This window comes from Annulohypoxylon truncatum (assembly GCF_022578515.1).
Source record: "Annulohypoxylon truncatum strain CBS 140777 unplaced genomic scaffold F4807scaffold_15, whole genome shotgun sequence".
NCBI classification, from domain to species: domain Eukaryota; kingdom Fungi; phylum Ascomycota; class Sordariomycetes; order Xylariales; family Hypoxylaceae; genus Annulohypoxylon; species Annulohypoxylon truncatum.
The window spans coordinates 416,520-431,195 of NW_025953801.1; the positions used below are offsets into that span (position 1 = coordinate 416,520).

A 14,676-nucleotide genomic window follows, 5' to 3' on the forward strand; every position below is an offset into this window, starting at 1 on the left:
CGCGTTATGCGGGGAACCGTTTTAGCGCCGAGGATCGGTAAGTTAGGTGTGCCCCATGACTCCGTTGGAGTTCGCCGGTATAGGGAATAGCAAGCCCTATACGCCCTAGTTAGTTCTAGTCTGAGCCTCACTCACCATCGTCTGCATGGGGACACCGGCAACCTAGCCGGGTAGGTGAAGTGACAAGATCGAGCACTAAATGTGGCAGTGCTCATGGTCTTTTGACAGGCCTCATGCCGCGACAAGCGAGTTTTGCTTGTCCTTTTTCTTTGACCTGCCTTAAATGAAGATGAAGCTTTGCTCTTGTGGCGCAAGTTATTGTTATCCCTAGAACGAGGCATTCCAGGAAATGCTGGTCAAATGCTAAGGTAGGGTTTACCAAAGTGTAAATATGGATAACACCAAAATCAATGCTAGATGTAAAAAAATGCATGTCTTATGGAAAACACTGTTGCTATAACGAGATGTTGTGGTCACCTCGATACCCAATTCCGCCCTTCTACTATGGTACGAACATAGCCTCGCCTCTCCCAACTCCAAAATATCCCAGTCTATAATGTGATGATGACATTAAACGCCAGTGCCCTGAGACTTTGCCTGAGAAGCACCGCATAACACACCGGCGCCAGTAATTCCACCATCGTGACAAGGACTCAATACGACCCTAACCGGGGCGTCCTCTCCAAATTCGGCCTCAATGATAGCATCGAGGAATTTTTGACAGTCTGCCAAATAATCTTGAAAATGCACGATGCAACCTCCTGTGTAACCGACGATCAGGTTAACCTTGGGTTGTCGTTCTAGTTTGGCCTGGCCATTCGTAGAATCTCGAGGCGGCTCTCGCGGAGGGATATCCCCTGCACATATGAGCAATCCGATAACAGCCGCGGCGACGATACCGGCAGCTCTAACTTCGATAGCCTTGGATATCTTATATAAAACCAGCGCGATTTCCTCCGTCCATCGAAAAGAATCTGTGGTCGAGGATGGAAACTCAGCTTCGAGCTTCTCTAGCAGTGCAGTCGCGTTCGGTGGTCGGAAATGGCTCAGGAATGTGGTCGTGAGGCCGAATCGTGTTAAGAGCCGTGGGGGTAAAGTGTGTGCCGGGATGTCTAAGTGATGCTCAAGATAATCTAATAACATCAGGCGTCCAAGTTCGCCCAGATATCGTCCCGATGTCATATACTCTAGCGGTTGGAAGCCGGGTGCCTCGCCTTCGGAATCCAGTTTCGTATCCCACTGGCTGACCAAGCCAAACTTCCGCAAAGGTGGCGCAGTTCCATTGATACTCCACTCGGTATTCACCGCGATCTTCATGTCATCGGTCGAATCTCCGTTCAGAACCTTGACTTTTCCGAGTTGCTTATCTTTGTGGAGGGTGCTTCTCTTCAGGGGTATTGTCGCGTTACTTCCGGTTCCACATATGAGTCCCATCGCTGCTTTGTGAGTGCTGTCCTCCTTGGATTGATATATGAAGGACACTAAAGTCGCAACTGCGTCATTCAAGATGGCTGCGACTTTGATGGGAGGTAAGTCCGGGGTTTTGGATTTCTCGTATCCATTAATTAAGTGAGTTCCCAGATGCAGACGGGTCGTGATGGCAAACCCCTTTCCCATAGCCATCAGCGTCGCATCGGATAAAGTATCCTGTACCATCGGAAAACTGAATGTAACCCCCATGGGAAGTTCGAGATCGCGAGGTAGATTGAATTCCTCGCACCCTTCGCGTACGACTTCTGCAATACAGCTACCTATCCATGTAAACAATGAATCGGCATTTTCGTTCTTAAGGACTTCCAGGATCGGCCACGACTTCTCGAGTACTCGACGAATATTAGGTGATGACTCCGAGTGCGAGTTTTTCAGGCTGCCGTTTGCACCATTAGAGCCATTGGCGACGCTATTGGCACCATTGCCATTCACACCGATCTCATTTCCCAATAACTCGATGAAGCCGACTCTCAAATTAGTACCACCACTAATAAACATTAGTGAAAACTACACGAGCAATGATTTCAATTGACTAGGCGCGTACATGTCGATGGCTAGATATCTGTAATACAAGTTAGCTTATTGAAGATATCTTGACATCTGACGTGGAACTCCAATGTGAAATAGTTTTAAGCTTGGACTTATAACAACACCGAACCGTAGACTAGATTCTCAAGCAACTTACCTTCCCTTCTCTCTTCCCGCAGTAGGCCGTAATATCGACTCAGATATCGGGGTTGGGAGGAACTGGTCCAATGAGTCGGCGGATAAATGTTGAAATGATCGGCATAGTTCATGCGCAAGTGCGTGTGCCTTTGCCTCATCAATGAACAGAGGCTTGAGAAAACCGTCTATATCGTTCTTCATGGCTGCGCTTGGGTGTGTCTGTTGTAGATTCTCTGTGTCCTACCTAGGTAGGGTTGTTTAGAGATATGGATGTAAATTATAGAATTATAAGTTTAGTAGATCAAGGACACGATGATGACGTCGATGTCATGTCTACGATGAGACGTATGTAGAAGTCGGAATGCTATGTTAAATTCGAATAGGTAAGGTACCTCAGTTAGGTATGTAATTATGTAAAGCGCCGAATATGAAGAATATGAAGATGTATTTATTATCGTAAACGTAGTCGTAGTCGTAGTCGCATAAATGACTCGGAAAAGTGAGTCGTCGTGATCGAATAGATACAGCTCACTACCTCTTAAGGGGTGAGTATGCGTATAAGTATATATGTATTATATGTCTGGCGGTTTCAAGAGACTCGATTCAGGATGTCGATGAATTGGATCGATAGTAAGAGTCAGAGAGAACTGCCGAATCAGCAGCTCTAGATTTCTAGAAACGTTACAGTTGCAGGGATATAATTGGGTACCGGAGTAGGTACATGCGTGGGTAGTTCCGTAGGCACGGAAGGGATGAAGGACGCTGGTAATGCTGGCAACCACCTAACGATGGTCGAAGTATAGTTGAAGTATATATATTTAGGTAAAAGCAATAATATCGAAACATCAGGTAGTTGCCCCCCTAAGACATCACGAAATAAGTAAGAGATTGGTAACGTTGAACCATACTAACTTTGAAGTAATCGATATCGATGGTGTGGGTTCCTCGAACTTTAGAGGCTAGATGTCAAGATTTCTAGTCTGATGCCCACTCAGAAACTCGTAATCGTTCTCAGTCCTATCCTGTACAATCGAATCATTGAGTTGTACTTCGTATCGCATTTTTTGAAAGCAGGGTCGGCCTTCAGCCACATTATGCCCCACGATTCTAGATACAATCAGGCATGCACCCCAAGTACCCCTAAGTACCTCCCTGTTTCTTAGAGCCTACGGCGCCTGACTCGGTCGGTTTGTACATCTGTAGCGGTCGCACCATTCCTATACACGTTAGCGCATGCACTGAGCATGCACTGAGCAACGTTCGCAGGTACGGGGGGCTACATGAGCTCCAGTACTTGGCAAAGACCTGCAGGAAACAATTAACCGTCAATTTATGGTTTATTTATTTAAACCATAAATATATGGTTTATTTTAATTTGACGTTTACTTATCAGAGCGTTTATAAAATTAAACGATTGCTTGCATTCTATTGTTAAATATTTCTAAACGTTCGAGTTTCAACGACCGTTTCTAGTTGACGATAGCTTCAATAGGTGTGTGTAACCACTTTGGTATCCTGATCTATCCTAGTCTATCCTGATCTAGGTGTGTGTAGCCATTTTGATACTTTGAACCTTTGATCCTAAGGTGTGTGTAGCCATTCCAATCGTTCTAGTCTAACTGTTTTGATCTTGTTGTGTTACTTGCCTTCGAGTTCTATATAATAAGACTTTGCTCCCACCCACCTACTTACACGCCTTCTTCTTCTTCAAAACTTCAAGTGCTCCAAGGTCCAGTCTTTGAAGAAGTCTTCAAAAACCTACCTACCTACCTACCTAGGACCCACCAGGATCGTCTCCAGAAACTCCAGGAACTCTGTGACTGACTGACTTGCCAGCAGTGCTCGATTTTGAGCCTCAACTGCGTGGCCAGGTAAGTAGGTATTGCAGTAGATATACTGCAATAGAGGTAAGTCTGTGATTGTAGATATCGTAGAAGGCCTGCTTGGCCTGGCCTGAATAGATTCAACCTGACCTGACCTGTTTACCTGTTTACCTGTTTACCTGTTGGTCCCAACGTTACACCTGCTCCCGTCACTCCCGTTAGCTCCCATGGCCTTCCCGTCTAAGTACATCTCAAGCTTCAAATAAACGATTAAATATTCAAACGTTTTAAGTTTCTTCAAATATTAAAATGCATATAAACGTTTATATAAAAATATGGTTACTCAGTGGTTTGTTTTTCTTAAACGTTTATTTTTTTCAAACCATAAATTAACTGTTAATTAACGGTTAATTGTTCCCTGCGGATCTTTGGACGGTACCGGCAGGAGGCTCATCTTATCGGGAAAGGGGTCCCTCGTTCAAATGTTGGACCGGTTCCAATCTAGGCTAATCCCGTGCCTAACGCTGATCACGATCGACTCTTTGCATCACTAATCATCATACCTACCACCGCCATACACCAACGACTATTCACTTAGTTTTACTGCTTTTAGCTACAGTACTTCTTTCTTTTTGGTACACACGATATGTATCGTTGGACTTGTCGATAGATCTCACATTTTCACCACAAGCTTAATTAATAGACCAAACGAACAACATGGCTGCTAAGATCAGTCTTCCCATCACGGAAGAGAAACGGCCGATGCAATGCCGCGCCCGACGTCGATGCCGGCCACTCCTACTATCAGCCCTCATCGCCACAGTCCTCTATGCAGTGTGCAACCTCCGAGTCATATCGTCTTATGCCGTTCTTTTCGTTCCAGAGTCAGCCCAGTCGCATCTATCCCCGACGACCGACCGACCTATATCGGTAGACCGAGAGCTCGTTCCGCTCGAAGCACATATCATGAGCAAATGTCCCGACGCTAGGGACTGTCTTAAAGACCTTGTGCTTCCTGCTATGATGCGTGTGTATGAAAAAGTCAACTTTACCTTATCGTACATTGGGACACCCACAGAAAACGACGGTGTAGACTGCAAACATGGCCCTGGAGAATGTATGGGAAATATTATCGAACTATGCGCGCATCATCTATATCCGGATCCCAAGATCTACCTCGGCTTCACCATGTGCTTGACGAAAGACTACAAGATGATTCCGCAGCGGGAGCTAGTCGAGGACTGCGCTCTGGAACATGCTATTGACTTTGAGAAATTGAACGAATGCGCTACTAAGGATAACGGGGCCTACGGTATAGAACTGTTGAGACAAAGCGTAGCAAGGACCTCTAGCGTAAGTTTCACGGAAATTATGAAAATCGAAATCAAAGAGGATATTTCTAACTGATCCATTTATTTAGGCGGGCGTTACCAAGAGCTGCACGGTCCGATTGAACGAGGAAGTATATTGCATCAGAGACGGTGGGGAGTGGTCAGATTGTGACCACGGGCCGGCCGTGAACGACCTTATTATTGCGGTTGAGAAGCTCTACCAGAGCTCTTAAGTGGTTCGAATATTTCCGTCCATAAATCCGATGCCTCACCCAGCGTGTAACTTAGCGAAACACTATCCATACCTGTCTCACTGTCTCCTGACATGCATTCGAGCTGTTCGATGATGCTGTCTAATCCGATCGCCTTTCCGACCGATTGAGTAGCAGTCGCCTCTAGCATGACGTGTACAACGTGGATATGAAAATGGTAATATGTTGGATGGTAATGACAGAACAGCTTCAGCTGATCTGTGTCGATCTGAGGATACGTCTTGACCGTGGCGTCTATGAGTTTGGCCTTCATGTGTTTAAGCCACGGGATATGTTTCTTTTTGAGGTCTCGCAGGCTCCAGATATCTCGTCTTTCGACTATACCCAGTAAATGCAATGCGTCGATTGTTTTCCGATCCCAGTGGAGGTTTGGCAGCATCAGGAAACCTTCGTCTCCGTCTCTTCCCAGCGGCGTCCTGTAAATAACGTCTTCGACTTCTTTTCGCCCTTCGATAATGTTGAAAACCCAGTTTAATCTTCCTTCCTCTCGGTTCGTCTGCATATATGGCCGCACCTTTTCGTGGTAGATTTCCGGTGTCTCCGTGACGAAGCGGAAGCCTTGTCTGCTGTGCTTCTTAATGTGCTTATCTGTGCAGGGACAGATCATAGAAATCTTGAAATCGGCAAATCTGTCGTTCTCATTGTCCTTGAGAATAGGTCCGCCCGAGGCAAGGAACCAAGAATATATATCATTATTTCCCAGGTTCGTTATACTTCGTAGGTTGGCGGGCAAGACAGAGAGGTACTCTTCTGCGTCGGGGAAAGGGGCACGCTCTATTATTAGGAGGGCGGGTTGCGAGTCGACATGTCCGTATAGCGTAATGTCCCGCCCTCCCGCATCTTTTCAAAAACTGTTAGCTTTTCTATTCTATAATCCATCCGCGATATACCAGCGTCGAACGATACTATTCCGCATGCTAGACACTATTTTGGAGGGACTAACAATGAAGACCCCAGTCATTATAATCTCATACCTTGGTTCAATATGCGCTCGAAGTGAAATTTAGGAATTAGCGCCTCAGCGCGACGTTTGTTTTCTTCTGAAGTCATGCTTGAAGACGGTTGCGCGTTCTGAGTTGATAAGAAGGAAGTCCGGAAGATGTTAAAATAGAACGACCCTTGACGCTGGACTGTAACTTCTTATCGGAGCTACCCCTCAATCGATATGAACGGGTAGGTGCAGCAAGAAAATGGGTCAAGCCCAGCCCCGCGGGCCGTGCCTCCTTGGAGAAAGCAATCCTTCGGATCCGAAAGGTAGGTACCTAGTACGTACATATTTCGTTTATATCTAACTTCCTTCTACGCACCTACATATCATACCTATCAACGAGTTGACAAGATTCCGGTCAAATCTTGGTATCTATCCGGGCGCCTATCAGTTAGGTCGTTACCAAACATGAAGACCTTGAAAGCCATTAATAGCGTGGGTATTAATGAGATTATACTCTCAAGAGAATACTGAAACACCGACGTCACGCTTTAGTTCGATCTCACACTTAACATCACCTCAACTTAGATCAAGTCATCTATTTACTTCCAGCCACTCGGAATTTGCCTTGAACCAGGAACACTAGTCAAGGAATAAGAATTCCGAAATGTAACCTCTACTGTCCGGCATACAACTGGCCTTACGTTACATGAGGCTGGGAGACTAGGCCTTATATACCATTAATATCCGGTCCCGAAACATAAGGCTTGAAGTCTTAGTCACTTCGGACATGGGAAACTTGATTGTGCGCGCGCGTTTCCCAGTCCTCCAACAATGAAGGGTGATGGAATTGAGAGATACAGAGGATGGCCATGACCCATTATGGAGCGGTGTAGCTACCAAATTACGCTGTCGAGGTCCACATTGTTCAGACTTCTTAGAAGAGAAGTTATAATAATGTATACCTAAGCATGGTCGCAATAGGCTGACACGGTTGCTAGTGACGAGGCACAGTCCACCATGATGAAACAACTCGGCGGCATGTCACTTGGCTGTCGGACCATGTCGCGACATTTTCGGGCCGGACACGTGCCTAGCCTTGCTATGAGTAAGAGCTCTTTCTAGGGGCATCATAGATGAAGTCGATGCTCCAATCAATTATTCTGCATTCTTCGTCGACAGTCTGACATTCGGTGTCTTAAGTGCTTACGTTCTACAGCGGCTCCGCATGTGCTCCATCGTAACAGTCGGCCCGTTCTCGGTTCATGCGAAGAATTTCCTAGCATAATGGTACGTGTCGTCCAAGAAATTACCAAAGTTATCGTGTTACTTATAACCCCATCTAGATCGACATACATGGTACCTTGATAGATTCAAGTAACGACGAGAAATAAAGTATGGTTACGGTCAGCATGGGAGATTGCGCCTTACAATGCTGACATGTTAAAATCATAATATTAAATGGATTGGCCCATGAACTCCATGCCTTCATACTTTCGCATAAGTTGATAATTTCATAAAAGCACTGAGCAATTCGCATTGATGACTTTACCGACGCTGACAACCAGCGTAACCGGAAGCATATAAACCAGTCTTGGAGAGGTCCGTCATTAGCCACGAGCTAGAAGGTAAGTATGAGTTAATCATGAAAAGGAATATCACTGTGCGGCCTAAGCCAAAGCTGTACCTCAAGTTTATCAATGAAGAGGTAGTTATCAAGCATCGTTTCCAATGTCAGTGTTGCTCGACAAGTTTCCATTTTATAGTTTTAGCTAATAGAAATTGAGCTTTGTATGTGCCTCAACAGTTCTTTTGAATAGGGGAGCTAATATCTAATATCATAAAAGGGGGATCGGATCTCAGCGTCAATACTTGCTTGGCGAAGACCTAACCCGACGATTCCCGAACTCCCTGAATGCTACAGAACATTTAATCAACGGCTAGACCTAGAGAAAGTAGGGCGCGTGTAAATGATTACCGGGGTCCAGGACAGTAAGTGTGTATGGTACTCAATGTTGTGGCACGTAGCACTGCATACCCGTTGTTTATGTAGCAGACATGTCAGAACCATAATATGCATTAATGACACCTGAATCTCAAATAATTATGATTCCTTAATTCCCAAGCGGACATGAGCTAGTGAAAAGGGGGTGCGAAACGGAGCCAGATATCTTTCTAACTACCTAGTCCAGCACGTGTACGCGGAGCTCCTTGGACTCCAGGCTCCCAAGTGTTCCTATATAGTAGGTAAAACAGCGCCTAGAGCTCCTGAGGATAGGTTGGAAAGGAGCATAGACCAGAGGGAAAACTAATATAATACCACATGTTTCTTACTGGTATATGTACCGGATTCTCCTAAAACAACGCCTCGCTCGTCCCCAAACATCCTCAACTATTCAAACAAGTACCCATTTACACACGTTGGCCTTTTTCCCAAACCTGATTCATTTATTGCCATCCGGGGAATCATTTTGGTCAAGCATTGGTTGAAATCAAGCCGCTCGATCCAATCCGTTTTGTGACGCCCTTGGAAAAAGTAAACGCCCAACGCCACCCCAATATTTACAATAGAACGAGGAAAACACGCAATGGTAGTTAAGTTCATAAGGCTAAACCCGTGCCATCTCCAGTCCATCGGTACAATGCAAGAAGCTCCCGGCGGCGTTGATGTTGCTCACCGAGGTCTTCGGGCACGCGGCCGCGAACTTGAGCTAGAGCACTACGCATCACCTTGCTGAAATTGCGCTAAGTAGAACGTTAGCGATATTTTGTAAAGATGTGGCGAGTGTATATTGACTTACCTGATACTCAGTGTTGAGAGTCACGACGCATGCTTCATGCGCGCGAATGATAGTCTCACAGGCGCGGACGACGCTAGCCGAAGCTTCAAGTTGTAATTTGTCGGCAATAAGTAGTAATAGGAATGAGCCTTGTAAAAGATAGATCCCAAAAAAGAATGGCATGAACTCAAGGCCGGGGTCGAACTCAAGAATGTTGCTAATAGCCTCTGCGGCAGACACGGCGTGTCCTGTGGCTGTAATGAAACCTTGTGATGAAATCCATAAGTCGTTGTCGTCAAGCAGGTTGATGGGGTCCCATTTTCCGGTGAGGAGAATGTGCAGTACATGCATGACGTGTGTGCCATATGACATGACAATGCGGGTTTGGATGTCAGATTCAGTCATCCGCGAAGAACTTGTGTGTACAGATCCCCCTGATGGCGAGCCGATCTGATCTAGCTCTGAGGGCATTTCTAAAGTTGCAGACTGCTCATTTTTCTCCTCAGAAGAATTGAAATGCCTTTGCTCAAACTTCTTTAGACTCTGTTCATATGCTTCAAGATGACGCACAATCTCGGCCTGCTGGTCGTCCCATTCCCTAGCCGAGCGGAACCCAATACCGAATCGAGGGTGGTTACGTGCGTGGTGAAGATCGACAATTTCGCCCAAGATCGTCATCAAAGGTAAGAAGTACCCGAAGATGCTATGGCCAGTGCACTCGAAATGCGGTCCACGTACCCGGTGACCGTCAGTCCCCGATTGCTCTGATAAGGCTGGGTCAGTTGTATGAGAATTGAAATTCCCGTTCTGCCATTCGGTATCATCCATAGGTTGGAGAAGACCCTCGCATTCGATGTCAAGGAGGAACAGTGGTCGATTGTAGCACAATGCTAGATGACGGTCCACGATGTATGTAAGCCACCAGATGCGTCGTCGCTCTTCTCGTTCCTCCTCTCCGACGGTCCCAGGGGCAACGTTATTACATAGTCCATCTTCGGTTTCCCCGTCAGCATCGACGTCGTTGCTGTTAGTACTTTGGGCCATGGAAGACACGCTTGGTGGTAATTCTCGGCCAAGTTTTAATTCTCTTGCAAGAGACCATGCGGCATTCCACCATCGAAGGCTGGCGCCCTTGTATTCGCTTGCGGAAACTACTGTAGCTAGGTGAATATAAGTGACGACGTCGTCGAGCGTCCCCGCGGCACCAAAAGCTCCGGATTCCCCCGTTAAGTTTTCTATGCTCATAGATCCTGGAAGGGCAACTCCTAAACCCCCCAAGGCAACGCCGTCTATGACCGGACTAGAAACTGGAGAAGCTTCCCCGGATGGTGTGTGTATTAATGGCTTGAGCAAGCTGACAGTAAGTTCGAGTAGCTTTTGGCAAATCTTGCCCCTTGCGGATGGGACACCAGTCAAGAACGGAGCGTCACTCGTCTGTGCGGCCACCCAAAGCATACTTGCTAATAATGCCGGCTGGCACTGTCGAGGTTTACTCGGATGTAGGAACGATCGTTTTCGAAAAACGAAGCCAAGAACGTAAGGTGACATAGGATGTGCGTGAGCGGAAGATGAGCTCGCGAAGTATAAATCGATCAAATCGCAAGCGAGGGAAACAGGAATGATGTTCCCAAGATGGGGTATCAGCGGATTGAGAACCGGATATCTTAGTTGGTGATGGTAATTATTTTGGGGAATATGAGATTGAAACTGTGGGGGAGGTGAAGACATTGACATCCATCCTCCCGGAGAGGTGGGCTCCCCACCAATTGGATATGCGCTAAGAGGACTGGTACCTATTCGGAACGTTGGCTGAGCATTCGCCGAGTAGTTGGTAGGACTCTGAGCCTGAAGTGCGTAGGGAATCTCTGGATAGTTTGAAGAGAGATTGCCCTGGTTAGTCCCGTATGCGTTGTGCGTAGATCCACCCATTAAATGTCCCATTCCTTGCCTATCATACGGGTTTTGAACATTCCCGTAGCCATTGAGATCTAGCGACGTAGGGCTATCAAGCTGATCCCTTTCCATGGCTCCTGGATGGCCTGTCAAATGCGGCTGGTGGGAATTTAGTTCTGCTAAACTGTCGAGGCTTCCTGTCCTTTGACTGCGCTGTATGGCATCTTCGCTGATGTCATTAAGCGCCTTGTCACTGGAGTTCGAGTGCTCTGGCTTCACAGATGATGCGCTATCTGTTTGTTGCTCCGTAGAAGGCTCGCTATCGTCGTTCTGGTTTGGAGATTTCTGTCCGTTTTGGGCGGCGGCGGCAGCGGCGGCCTGAGCAGCAGCTTGTTGGGCGAGATCCTTGCGGGAGGCCTTGCCTCGCTTCTTTCGTTCTCGGATATACTCACAGCCAAGCCCAAATTCTAATTCTATTAGTACCTTGATCTAGTCCTAGGATCTATCCGTATAGGTAATCACCAACCTATGCAATGAGCGCAAGGGTGCTGTCCATCACACTTGGTCCTGAGCTGGTTGCATTGGTCGCAAGCCCTGCTTATTCTTCTTCTAATAGGGCCGGCTGCTCCTGTAGCTCTTGTGCTTGGGCCCCCATAGGGATGCTGCCGATGCTTTGGCTGCGGTGCTCGGGCTAGATGCGGTGCGTGTACTCCTACGTGTTGTTGAAGGTGTTGTAGAGTGTACTGTGATCCATGACCGAAAGTATCCAGACCGGTTCCGTGAAGGTGACCTCCAGGTACATGAGCATTGGAGAGCAGTGTGTTAGAAGGCAGCGCGTGGTACGGTGAAAACCGCTGAAGTGGGTTAGACAACATATTCGAGTAAGCCGTGGCTGCGAATGTTACTCGATACGTCTTTGGTCAAAAGAATAGTCTGTCAACGATCTCGTCTAACCTTGTGTATCATGAACGAACGGAAACTTCAAATGAGTGCAAGCAGTTGGGCGAAGCGGGAATGCGTCTAAAATGCAGAAAGCCCGTCTCGTATCAGGAAGTGCGAGATAGCTTAAGCTATATGTTTGTCCAAGAGCGGTTGTAACTTACAGCTCTTGGCGAAGCGTAGCCCTTCTAGACAGCGGCACTTGTACGGACCGAAACCCTTTTCACTGTGGAGATCTAGAGACATGAGTATGACAGTATAGTCAACAGCATGAAGGAATCCAAAATAGGTAGTCAAATGGGATCGCCACGGTAGTATAACAAACGGCACTCGTTTGCACAGCACGGATGCAGATGGCATGTGGCGGGGTTGGAGAATAACAGGAGCAGCGAATCGACAACGGGTCGAGGACAGGGGTTAAGGGGGGTGAAGGTGAACATACAAGATACAGGATACGGGCGTGTTCCACGGCGCAGTGAACTTGACTCTCTGTCACTCTATACACGGCCCCTAGCAATAGTAGTACTCTTAAGTAAGGGACCACCAGAAAACTCGGAAGGACGGTGGACCAAAGGAAGTATAGAAAAGGTCTGGTCTAACCAAGGCAATCTTTCTTTAGGACTGGAGTATTGTCCTGGACGAGGGCAAATAAAGTCTGCGTCCTTGGCATGCAGGTAAAGAAAGGTTCCTGCTTGTCTCTGGGGGGTTCAATTGGAGAATAGGCACTCGTTTTCATCGGTGCAATATCGACAAGCGCAGGTAGATTGACGATGCAATATACAACGGCGGAACAGGTTCAAGGTGATAGAGCGACAAGATGGGGATGTGATATGTGACTTCTGGTCATTCTAGTAACAGCCTTCCTCAGAGGAATTTCTCCTCGGGTTATTCTACTATATGACCCGCTTTCTCACTCGAGCGTACGGCATGGGCTGGCTGGGTTGTGGGAAAAGCATACAGGGGTTTAGAATGGCACACAGGCGACGGTACCTCTCGCAGAAAAGACACATAAATTCGGACGACTAGGTGACTAGGACCGACTAGTCTACAAGCTTGTAGATGGGAAGATCTCGAGTCAGGAATAATGACCGAGAATAAGGCACACTAATTGAGCAGGGCCCACATCGGTGTGAATCCTTAGAATCAGACGACCTTCTTTTCTATATCTTCAAACAGACTGACAGTAGTAGGGTATACCAGTCAGTCCGTTGCGTATATCAGCTAGGTGAGCAGATTGAGGTGTGCTATTGGGGGGTGACAGGATGGGTAGCGGCATATTGCTATGTTGCAGCCTCATGTCCATCCAGCTCTCACACTTGTAGGAATTTCTCGCTTGCGAGTAGACAAAAAAAAAGTAGCTCGTTTCCCATCGTTGAGTAGGGCCGTCTGCACTGGAGTATCGGAGGAGTGTGGAGGGGACGAAGCGCAAGTGGTAGCCAAGGATGTGTCATGACTGAACTATGCCATCCCTGACACCCCAGCTGCCCAGTTGGTACGATGCTTGGCAAGCATGGGGTCCCGCGAATTTCCCCAAGTCGGACGGAAAGTAGCTTCATATTCGGGTAGGGTGTCGCCGAAGAATTCCTATCAGTTTTCAGCATAGTCTCACTAATAATTAGGCAGGTGCATCTTCTGGCGCTTGGTTTTTTTTTATTCTTTGGTTCCCTTTTTGTTCTCTTCCTCGTTAAGATGGCCCATTTCGCTACACACATGCCGGTGGCCATGACCACTGTGGCGGCGTCTAAAGCCGGCCGGCATGTCGATTGCCTAGGTACCTGGACATGTCTCCCTGTGCCCTCAATGATACCTTACGATATTTTTCATCTTTGCTAGGATCATCGTCTTTTTTGAGGTCATATCTTAGATCCTAGTGAGTTTGGAACTGATAAAAGTTTATTGCATGTTGACAGGTAAATCGGTGGTTTTGATCTTTCTCCACGATCTTCCTAATTACGACAGAAGATCGTACGGCGAAATGGTATGATAAACCTTGGTCTGTAAGTGTCTTAGGATATAGATTGGCCCACTACACACACATAGGACCGTATTAAGCAACCGGTGGCCAACCTCGAGTACCAGATTAGGGGTCCATGGTGTTGAAATGCTTTAAGATTGATTGTTCAGGAGGGTTACAGTGAGAGATATGGTCGATGTAGCCATTCGTCGATGAAGATCTCGGAAAGGGTCATGAGCTTTAAGTTGAAAAGTAGAAAATGGAATGGTCGCTGAAAGGTGTGGTAGGTTTTAAGTTGTCAGAATTGAAAGTGAATGCACACAGTGATTTAAACTGTGGAAAGAGCGGCGAGGTTGCCATTGTAACACATCATTTAATTGCATAAGCCTGATAAGCCTACTGAATGGATTTGGTCAGCTGGCTTATCTCGTATCTTCTCACACTGTATTTTCAAATTTGACTGAAACTGAAACTCCATCGTCTTCACATGATCTCTTCTTTTATTACTATACAGCTACGGTTTCGTTAGCATCCTGATGTTCGTTCTCATTGCCAATGCCAACCGATCTCTAATACAAATCCCTATCTTTATCCCTATT

The 14,676-nt window shown here is 46.8% G+C and overlaps 5 protein-coding genes across 5 annotated transcripts; 1 reads left to right on the plus strand and 4 right to left on the minus strand.

Moving 5' to 3' along the window:
* Window positions 1-24: 24 nt before the first annotated feature.
* Window positions 25-3,028, minus strand: F4807DRAFT_424939 (hexokinase-7). Its single transcript, XM_047997926.1, has 3 exons — window positions 2,177-3,028; window positions 2,036-2,053; window positions 25-1,978 (listed from the first exon to the last, which is right to left on the minus strand). Exons 1-3 carry the CDS (start codon window positions 2,356-2,358, stop codon window positions 571-573), a joined length of 1,608 nt encoding a protein of 535 aa, XP_047854455.1. The 5' UTR covers window positions 2,359-3,028; the 3' UTR covers window positions 25-570.
* A 1,324-nt stretch (window positions 3,029-4,352) lies between these two features.
* F4807DRAFT_78785 (uncharacterized protein) lies at window positions 4,353-5,448 on the plus strand. The gene has a single exon (XM_048003489.1). The coding sequence runs from the start codon at window positions 4,698-4,700 to the stop codon at window positions 5,385-5,387; it is 690 nt and encodes a 229-aa protein (XP_047854456.1). The 5' UTR covers window positions 4,353-4,697; the 3' UTR covers window positions 5,388-5,448.
* F4807DRAFT_78793 (scavenger mRNA decapping enzyme) lies at window positions 5,449-6,722 on the minus strand. Its single transcript, XM_048003490.1, has 2 exons — window positions 6,558-6,722; window positions 5,449-6,423 (listed from the first exon to the last, which is right to left on the minus strand). Exons 1-2 carry the CDS (start codon window positions 6,631-6,633, stop codon window positions 5,510-5,512), a joined length of 990 nt encoding a protein of 329 aa, XP_047854457.1. The 5' UTR covers window positions 6,634-6,722; the 3' UTR covers window positions 5,449-5,509.
* A 1,819-nt stretch (window positions 6,723-8,541) lies between these two features.
* On the minus strand, window positions 8,542-11,509 carry F4807DRAFT_78881 (fungal-specific transcription factor domain-containing protein). Its single transcript, XM_048003492.1, has one exon. The coding sequence runs from the start codon at window positions 11,314-11,316 to the stop codon at window positions 9,238-9,240; it is 2,079 nt and encodes a 692-aa protein (XP_047854458.1). The 5' UTR covers window positions 11,317-11,509; the 3' UTR covers window positions 8,542-9,237.
* Window positions 11,510-12,154, minus strand: F4807DRAFT_78882 (uncharacterized protein). Its single transcript, XM_048003493.1, has one exon. It carries the CDS (start codon window positions 12,057-12,059, stop codon window positions 11,703-11,705), a length of 357 nt encoding a protein of 118 aa, XP_047854459.1. The 5' UTR covers window positions 12,060-12,154; the 3' UTR covers window positions 11,510-11,702.
* Between the last annotated feature and the right edge of the window lie 2,522 nt (window positions 12,155-14,676).

Coding starts and splice junctions, on each gene's coding strand:
- F4807DRAFT_78882 (XM_048003493.1), bottom strand. CDS start 12,059: ATGTTGTCTAACCCACTTCAGCGGTTTTCACCGTACCACGCGCTGCCT.
- F4807DRAFT_78785 (XM_048003489.1), top strand. CDS start 4,698: ATGGCTGCTAAGATCAGTCTTCCCATCACGGAAGAGAAACGGCCGATG.
- F4807DRAFT_424939 (XM_047997926.1), bottom strand. CDS start 2,358: ATGAAGAACGATATAGACGGTTTTCTCAAGCCTCTGTTCATTGATGAG.
- F4807DRAFT_78793 (XM_048003490.1), bottom strand. CDS start 6,633: ATGACTTCAGAAGAAAACAAACGTCGCGCTGAGGCGCTAATTCCTAAA. Junction 6,424..6,557: donor CGAGCGCATATTGAACCAAG/GTATGAGATTAT, acceptor GTTTTTGAAAAG/ATGCGGGAGGGCGGGACATT.
- F4807DRAFT_78881 (XM_048003492.1), bottom strand. CDS start 11,316: ATGGAAAGGGATCAGCTTGATAGCCCTACGTCGCTAGATCTCAATGGC.